The 8212-nt window shown below is 36.4% G+C and overlaps 2 protein-coding genes across 2 annotated transcripts in view; one reads left to right on the top strand and one right to left on the bottom strand.

Moving 5' to 3' along the window:
- Positions 1–86, top strand: part of LOC111444738 — a 2033-nt gene extending 1947 nt beyond the window's left edge. The window contains exon 3 of the mRNA XM_023082762.1: positions 10–86. The gene's annotated coding sequence lies outside the window, so the exon portion shown is untranslated. The remainder of the gene's footprint in view (positions 1–9) is intronic.
- A 5423-nt stretch (positions 87–5509) lies between these two features.
- Positions 5510–6888, bottom strand: LOC111445661 (photosystem II 22 kDa protein, chloroplastic-like). The gene is made up of 4 exons (XM_023084182.1): positions 6534–6888; positions 6347–6454; positions 5992–6238; positions 5510–5901 (listed from the first exon to the last, which is right to left on the bottom strand). The coding sequence occupies exons 1-4, from the start codon at positions 6741–6743 to the stop codon at positions 5654–5656; spliced, it is 813 nt and encodes a 270-aa protein (XP_022939950.1). The 5' UTR covers positions 6744–6888; the 3' UTR covers positions 5510–5653.
- Between the last annotated feature and the right edge of the window lie 1324 nt (positions 6889–8212).

The raw sequence follows: 8212 nt of genomic DNA, 5'->3' as shown, positions 1-8212 counted from the left end.
CCCCCCCCCCCCCCCCCCCCCTCTTATGTAGAATGCCTGAATATCGAACACTGCGATTGAATAAAACAACCGAAGGAATTTTCCCATTCGTGTTCACAAAGTGGGAAACAATGGAGCAAGAGGGCCCCTTAGCTACACTACTCTAATTTGGCCTATAGTTGTCTTAGTGCTTCAATCTTTGAACCATAAAAAACAGTCTTTTCATGTATATATAAATCTTTCAAACCCATGATATTGTGTAGAACTAGTCGAATGACTTGTCTTTGGAATGGTATTGAAAACAATCTCACCAGCCTAGATATTCTCTTCCAATAAGCTAAAGTCTGTGTGCATGTGGGAAGATTAGAATGAGGCAGAGTCTATATCCTTTAGCAGGGTCCTTGACAAGGGCAATTTGTCACAACTGCCCTCCCAAGCAAGAGGACCATAGATTTGGAAAGGACCACAAATTCAGGTCCAGGAAAGAAAAGCTCATTGTAGCGTGGGCGAAAATGACAAGACATGAATCTTCACCCAACTTTATCAACCAAAAACCAACACTGATTAAACATTTTCAGCAATGTATGACCCAAAGTATGCATGTATTTTCATCTTATGAATTGCAATTTTCTCCTAAGATTTTATTTTTGTTGCAAAACCAGCCAAATCTAAAACAACTCAAGCTCAAAAAATATATAGTTGTTCAAGACTTTATTCAATCAAAATGAACTTTTTCGTTGGGAAAAAAAGAAGATGGAAAACATTCAAATAAATTTTAATGTAAGGTAATTTTGTAACATTTATGAACTGTCTTTAGATGTCTTTAAAAACATTTATAAACTGTCTTTTGAAAGAATAGTTAATCAAATGGCAACATCCCAAGTGATTTTTATAATTTAGTCTAAAAATAATAGGACACTTTTATCGGTGAAAATGGATAGTGAGGCTAAGGGTTGGTTACATATTACATCTTCCACCTACACAACTCAATATTTTTTATGGATACCTCTATCTAACCAACTCTCTCTCTTTCTTAGGAGGTGGATAGGGAAAAGGAAAAAGTAATGTATGAACTGATACATGGTGTATGGAGGAAGGGAAAATGAGGACCCCTCTGCAGCTTTGTTCCATCAAAATGTTGTATTACCAAGTGAAGTGAAATTGGTGCTAAGATACAAAGTGAAGAAGCTTTGGTTACAAGGGAAAGAGCTTGCTTTCACATGCTACTCCTTCCAAGTCAAACCTACTTTAGATAAGCATCTTATTTTAGGTCACACAATCTACAAACAGCGAAATTCTTTCACGGCCAAAAGAGGATTTTCAATGAATAATGACCTTTATACACTTAACTTTGGTTGGTATTTGTCTGTACTTTTCCTCATTTCTCACCTCCTTTTTCCGTTTCCTTCTCTCTCATACACACACTGTTCCCTTCCAACAGCTGAGCTCACATGTCTTCACTTTCTCTCCCATCCCTTGTAGTTCTCTCTCTCTCTCTCTCTCTCTCTCTATGGCTCCATTTCCTGTATTATCTTCCAAAAATGGTTGCCGCACTCTGTAATCTTTAGGTTCTAGCCCTATTACTCATTTTTCCTTTCACAAACAATTTCCCCAAAAGTGAATTTCCTGGAAAACGAGTTGCAAAGTATCTATCATTTCCCACCTCTCAAATCCATAAACGATAATGTAAAAAGCACCTTAGATCCACGTTTTCACACAATAATTTTTATCTCTTCATGTAAGACAAGTAATAGATAACTGATGCATTCAACAGAGTAGGAGACAAAAGAAAAAAGAAAGAAGAAATAAAGAAATAAAGAGAGAAGGGACTATTTATACGATTAACTTTTTCTTAAAATATTGGAAACAGATTATGTATACAATAAAATGATAGTGAACAAATCAAAACTTTCTAATTATATGAGATAAATTTAATCATTTAATCTATCCAATACCCAAATTGCGATCCACAGACACTCCATTAATGTGTTTGCTTCTCCTTTTCTCTTTTTAACATATTTTTATATTTCAAAGGAATTCAAAAGAAGAGGAGAGAGAGAGAAAATCAAGTATTAAAGTTATTTGAAAGAAAAAAAAGGTATAAAGTGAAATATTCTAAAGCCGTACTTGACAGTCTTACCAATTTTAACTAGTGGGTTACTGTTATTTTTTCCAATTGCCTTTACATGTCACTTATGACTCATCCCATTTTAACTAATCAAACTGGACACACAGATTTATTTTAAAGGAGAAAACTTGAATTCAAATAAGATTCACATCTCATATCATTTCATATCTCATCTGTCATTATTTGTAAATAAAATTTCGTCCGTTTCAGAAATCTAAAAAGATTAGACAAATTTAAATGTGTTATTAAGCAAATTTACATAAAACACCTTATTTAAATAGGATACAAGTTATCAACTAATATTTAAAAATAAGAAAAATATAAATAACTTAATCTTAAAAATAAAATAAAATATACTACTAATTTAAATTAAGTTATATTCCCAAATATTATATCTTTATACAACTTTGTGGATGATCTTAGGATTTTTAAATTTCCGTTTCTGTTAAGATGTGACGACTGATGAGACGAGTTTACCTCACCGACCCAGCAAAAAAATTAAAATAAAAGTAAAAATTTCCCAAGAATTCTGGTGGGTGGTAAAAGACACAACTTAGGACACGTAGCAAACTGGAAAGAGAAATATGGCGGAAAGAAATAATGGGCGATTGAACAATTCAAAGTGTCTGCCCACATGCATCTTTGGTATACCGACACGCATTCCCTTCTTCCATCTGTTTCTGCAACCCTCTTCGTTGCTTTTAAATCTAAAGTTTTCTATTAAAAAATAGAACTAGTTCTGTTCAATCATTGTATCAACTCCTTCACTGTAAATAAACAGTGTCCAAAACAGAAATGATGGAGAAACATGGAATTCTGTTCTGTAGAGATTCTAGTGATTCATTACGTTGACTCTCAGCTGTATTAGTGAGATTTTGCCTGATTGGTGAAGATGAAGGGTTGAACATCATAGAATGTGTAGATATACGAAGGTAAGGAATTATCCATCGTGAGGTATGTTGTATCTTGAGTTTGGTATGTTTCTCTTGACTAGATAACTTTTTCCTCTTAGGAGTTGTTGGTTAAGTAATATTTGGTTACAAGTGGAGAGAATATCTTGAATTTATGATGGAATAGAGAAGCCTAAAAATAGGACTACATAGGCTTGGGTCCAATTGTTCAAAGTCGACAATGCCAGACTGATGGGAGAAGACTGTTATCCTAACAACACCAGATTGCAACTCATAAATATTGCAAGGTCAAACTTGTTGTAATGCGAATTTATAAAAATCTTTAGGCCTAATCTTGGGTAATTTTCTTTTCTGCATAAACTATTTAGTACTACCTTGCTCTATACAGTTTTCGAGCCATCTACCATAAAACCCCAATGTAGCCACTACTAACTGTACTATGAGACCAAGAGAAGAAAGATCTCAAACTAAATGTAATGGGAAAATCTTATTTTCTAAGAATAAAAAATCAAAAGGGAGTGGAAGAAAGAAAGATGGCAATATGAACAGAGATTCCTAGAGGCTGTTGGAAAAGCTTCCTTCACCGGCAGATAAGAAAAACAGTAGGGGAACGGAATATGTAACAACAATCCAAGGAGGCATATCTAGATGGAAACTAAGTTTCCAGGCTCGGCCCATGTAACATGCTACACCAAATAAGAGGTCTAGATTTCTAGAACAATTAGCTTATAAGGACAATCATTCTTCAATGGAAATAGCTTTTCAAATTGGATAAAAGAGAAACCTGATTCACCATTTATCAACGAAAATAGCTTCTCAAATTAGATAAAAGTGAAACCAGATAGCTGGAGAAGTAGGGATACGGGCACCCTAGTTCTGTTCCAACAGGAATTATATATCGTTGTTGTTGCAGCTTTTGATTCCACTTTTCGAGACTATCATGAATACACAGCTTACGAGCTTAAATTTTTGGTTCTGAGAAGAACGACAAGGCAAAACAATCTCGACACTCCAATTCTCTGCCTCTAGACAAACCCGCCCTAAACCCACAGGATTTCTTGGCAAGAGCAGACAAAACTCCTTAAGCAAAGCCCATGAATATTGCCTTCACAAACAATGATCTCTTAACACGACGTATATACCTTTCTTACAGTAATCTTTCAACTCTCCAAAATTTAAAAAGTAAGGTTTCTAAAAGACTATCGACCATTAAAACTAAGTCTACTCAAAGAATTGCTCTGTCTGTTGGCTCACAGCGGGTAACACACGGCATTTGGTTGGAATCAAATATTCCAAGATATTTGATGGTGCCTAAACATTTAACAAACAATGCCGTGACTCAGATAGAAAGAGTGAAACTAACAATTGAGGCCTGCTAGTTTTAAAGAGTATAGGACATGAAAGCAGATAATCCAAGCTTCAGCTGGTAACATGGGCATAAGTTACCAAAACAGAACTATTAATCGACCTCGACTTGGTTGCGTGAAAGCAACCCATGAACAGATAAACACTTGAAGCATTTCGTATTATGGTAAAATAAACTTCAAGAAGAATTGCATTTAGTAATTTGTAATTGTTAATAATTTGAATGGTCACCAAACAACTCCCCATCTCCATCTTGAAGCTCTAAATTAAAATATCTGATACGCGACAACTTATTCAAACAGGATTTGGATTTTGACATCCACTGAGAATATATCAACCATCAGAGAAGAACATCATTCCGAATTTCTAACCCTAACCCTACCAACGAAACAGGGGGTGCTATTATCACAAACCAAATTATTTGGAAAGATTAAAAAGCGATCAATCTTCAGAGAGAGAGAGAGAGAGAACCTGTAGGGATGAACGCTGCGAGTAAGGCCGTCTTTCACGATCGTTGAATTCTCCATTTCTCTCATCGCATTCAATGGAAGCTTCGACAGCCATGAATTTGTAAATAAAGAGATGCTTGAAGATTTGGCTATTCGTGATTTTGTTGTACAGAAAGAATCACTGGAGCTAAAATGGTTGGATCTTAGAAAGCTCTCACATAAGGAAGAACTCGCGGGAAAGGCAAATTGGGAATGGTTTTCTTCGTTATTGCTCGAAAATTGGAGGGAACGGGACGACAGATTGTAAACTCTTTGTTCGTTGTTTATAGGAAAATATTAATATTTGTAAAATATTAATTTTAATGCCTAATTATAACCATTTTCCCCGCGAATTTTATTTCCTATTTAAAACATATGATCAAATTCAATAATATTTAAAAATGTCTATCCAAAATGGGTAGACACTTTGTTAAGGAAGTTTTTTCAATTTAATAATTTCTTATATAAGTTAAAAATATGTTTTTATATAAATTTTAAAAAATGCGTGTTTAGTTTCTAATAAATTGCCTAATTTTCTTAACTTTATTTTTCTAATTCATTTATCTCTTTGGTATAATATTAAAAAGTCGAATAATTATTTCCCATAAAGTTTTATATTTATAATAATTTTTTAACAATTTACCAGTCAAAGTCTGTTGCTCGGATTTCGTTGTTTTAGGTGCTCAAGCAGAATACACATGTTACAATAACACAAGCCTAAAGAGAAATTCGCGGATTTGCTAAGTTCATGTACAAAGAAAATTAAAGCAGAATCGATCCGTTCAATCATCATCTTCCTCGTCGGTGACGAACTTTCCAGTTCCAGGATTCAGAGCAGCAATGAAGAAGAACACAACGTTCAACAATACCAGAGGCTCGATCTCATTGATCGGCACTCCCGTCTCGATGTTTAACTGCGCCAACGCACCTTTTCCTGTAATAATTTCTCCGATTAGCGAGAACGCAAACCCTAGCTGCGCCAATCGCCCGACGAACAGCTCATTTGCCTTCGTGAATCCGAACAACGGACCTTCAACAAAACAGAGTCGTCGTCAATTTCATGTAAGATTTGATTTAACTGAACAATGGCGTACGTGATTTGTACAGTACTGTAATTTACCTCCTTCCTTGAGACCTAGCGCCGATCTGAAGCTCTTCCCGGGAGGGATGACGGCGCGTTCCAATCCAGCCGTTTCTGGATCGTCGATAAATTTTCCACGGTCTCCTAGGGCTCCGATGGCTCCGAGAAGAGTGAACAAGATGAAGAATAGAAGAAGAGGCTCCGCCTCGTAAATCGGAACTCCAGTTTCCAAGTTCAGTTGCGCCAGAATTCCCTTCCCGGTAATCCCCTCTCCTAACAAAGATGCCTGCAAATTTTACACCATCATACATATCAAAATCCAATTAGATTTATAATAATGTTGCCTTACTTAGGTATTTGATAAACGTAGATCCATAAATTCGAAGGAACTCACAGCAAAGCCGATCATGGCAACACGGCCGACGAAGAGTTCATTCTGCTTAGTGAAACCAATGCCACCGGAAGTCCCGAAAATGCCGTCTTCAACCTTCGGCTTCGAAACCTAACATCAAATCAAGAATCAAGCGAACTCTCAGATTCCATCAATTCCTCTCTCTAAGAAGAATCAAAATCAAAATTACCTTCTTCGGCGGCACTTTGGTTCTGGATTTAAAAGCTGCAAGAGTCGTAAATCCACGCGCCGGCAAGGAAACGGAATGCGGAGGCGAAGGATTGAAAAGGAGGCGAGTAACTTGGGCGTTAGGTCTAAGCGTTGGAGTGAAAATAGAAGCGAAATCTATCTTATGGCCGGCGCACGCACCAGAAGTGAGGAGCATGGTTTGAGCCGCCATGGAAATGAACCGAAATGAACCGAAATGAAAATGCTATAAGGTATTCGAGTGAGATTAATGCAGGGAAGCCTGTGATTTAAAAAGCTTAAGCAAATGGGTGAGTAATTTGGATAGGCTTTTAAGAAGAAAGGTTTCGAGAAATCAGAGGGAATTTGAGTGTATGGTGAAATGGGATGTGCTTGTGGATTTGGTGGGGAGAGTTTGACGATCGGCGCATAGAGTGACACGTCGTCGTTTAGTTTTTTGTGATGGTGGATTGGTGGGTGGGATGCTTTTTTGGAGGAGCCCGGTCTCGTTTTGGTTTTAGTCCTAAACATTAACAAGTGACTCACGTGAGTGATCGAGTCTTGTGAGACACGTCGCGTTGGTTGCTTACAGTTTCTAAGAACGTCGCGTTGTTTGCTTACAGTTTCTAAGAACGTCGCGTTGTTTGCTTACGGTTTCTAAGAACGTCGCGTTGTTTGCTTACAGTTTCTAAAAACGTCGCGTTATTTTCTTACGGTTTCTAAGAACGTCGCGTTGTTTGCTTACGATTTCTAAGAACGTTGCGTTGTTTGCTTACAGTTTCTAAGAACGTCGCGTTGTTTGCTTATGGTTTCTAAGAACGTCGCGTTATTTGCTTACGGTTTCTAAGAACGTCGCGTTGTTTGCTTACGGTTTCTAAGAACGTCGCGTTATTTTCTTACGGTTTCTAAGAACGTCGCGTTGTTTGCTTACGGTTTCTAAGAACGTCGCGTTATTTGCTTACGGTTTCTAAGAACGTCGCGTTATTTGCTTACACTTTCTAAGAACGGTGATTGAAATACTCTAATTTCAATGCAGTAATAATTTTTATTAACCTTTCTTAGTTATCTTACCTTTAGTTAGTTAATTGTTGCACTTAATTCACTCCCCCAAATTTATAAAATGGATCAAAAAAATGTTTTTTATAAATTGTTTTTAACCTGATTTAACCTAACCTATACACGGTTGGTTTTCCGTACCTCGAATATTCATGTGTTTTTTTTTTTAAATATATTTGAAAATACAAAGTTTGAGGATTGAAATTAAATAATTTTAAAAAGTTTCAAATTTTGACGATAGGGTGAAAAAGAACTTCTTATGTAGTCTATTCATTTGAATTTCATTTTTGTGTGGACGTTTCTAGAAGATCCCAATCACGCAGATTCCGGAGATTCGTATAAAGGAATTATACCAAAAGGGAGCGCCCAGCGTGTGCTCTTTGGTTAGTGAAGCTGACAGGGATTGGGCCTGGGCCTGGGCCAGGGCTTAGTCCATATATTTAATGGCCCTTTCGGAACACGAAAGCCCAACAAAGCAGCACTCAATTCATTCTTTCGATTGCGGTGCGTATTTTTCAAACTTTATTTATATCTAATTAGTCGCTTTTTAAAATATCTAATATATCATTAAATTTTAAAATTTGTGCTTAATAAATTATTTATATCCACGTCAGATTTTATTTTTCA

The sequence above is a fragment of the Cucurbita moschata genome, unplaced genomic scaffold (assembly GCF_002738365.1).
Source record: "Cucurbita moschata cultivar Rifu unplaced genomic scaffold, Cmos_1.0 Cmo_Scf00007, whole genome shotgun sequence".
NCBI classification, from domain to species: Eukaryota; Viridiplantae; Streptophyta; class Magnoliopsida; order Cucurbitales; family Cucurbitaceae; genus Cucurbita; species Cucurbita moschata.
This window is presented reverse-complemented; position numbering and strand designations above follow the sequence as displayed.

Coding starts and splice junctions, on each gene's coding strand:
- LOC111445661 (XM_023084182.1), bottom strand. CDS start 6,743: ATGGCGGCTCAAACCATGCTCCTCACTTCTGGTGCGTGCGCCGGCCAT. Junction 6,455..6,533: donor CCAAAGTGCCGCCGAAGAAG/GTAATTTTGATT, acceptor ATTTGATGTTAG/GTTTCGAAGCCGAAGGTTGA. Junction 5,902..5,991: donor GCTAGGTCTCAAGGAAGGAG/GTAAATTACAGT, acceptor GTTTTGTTGAAG/GTCCGTTGTTCGGATTCACG.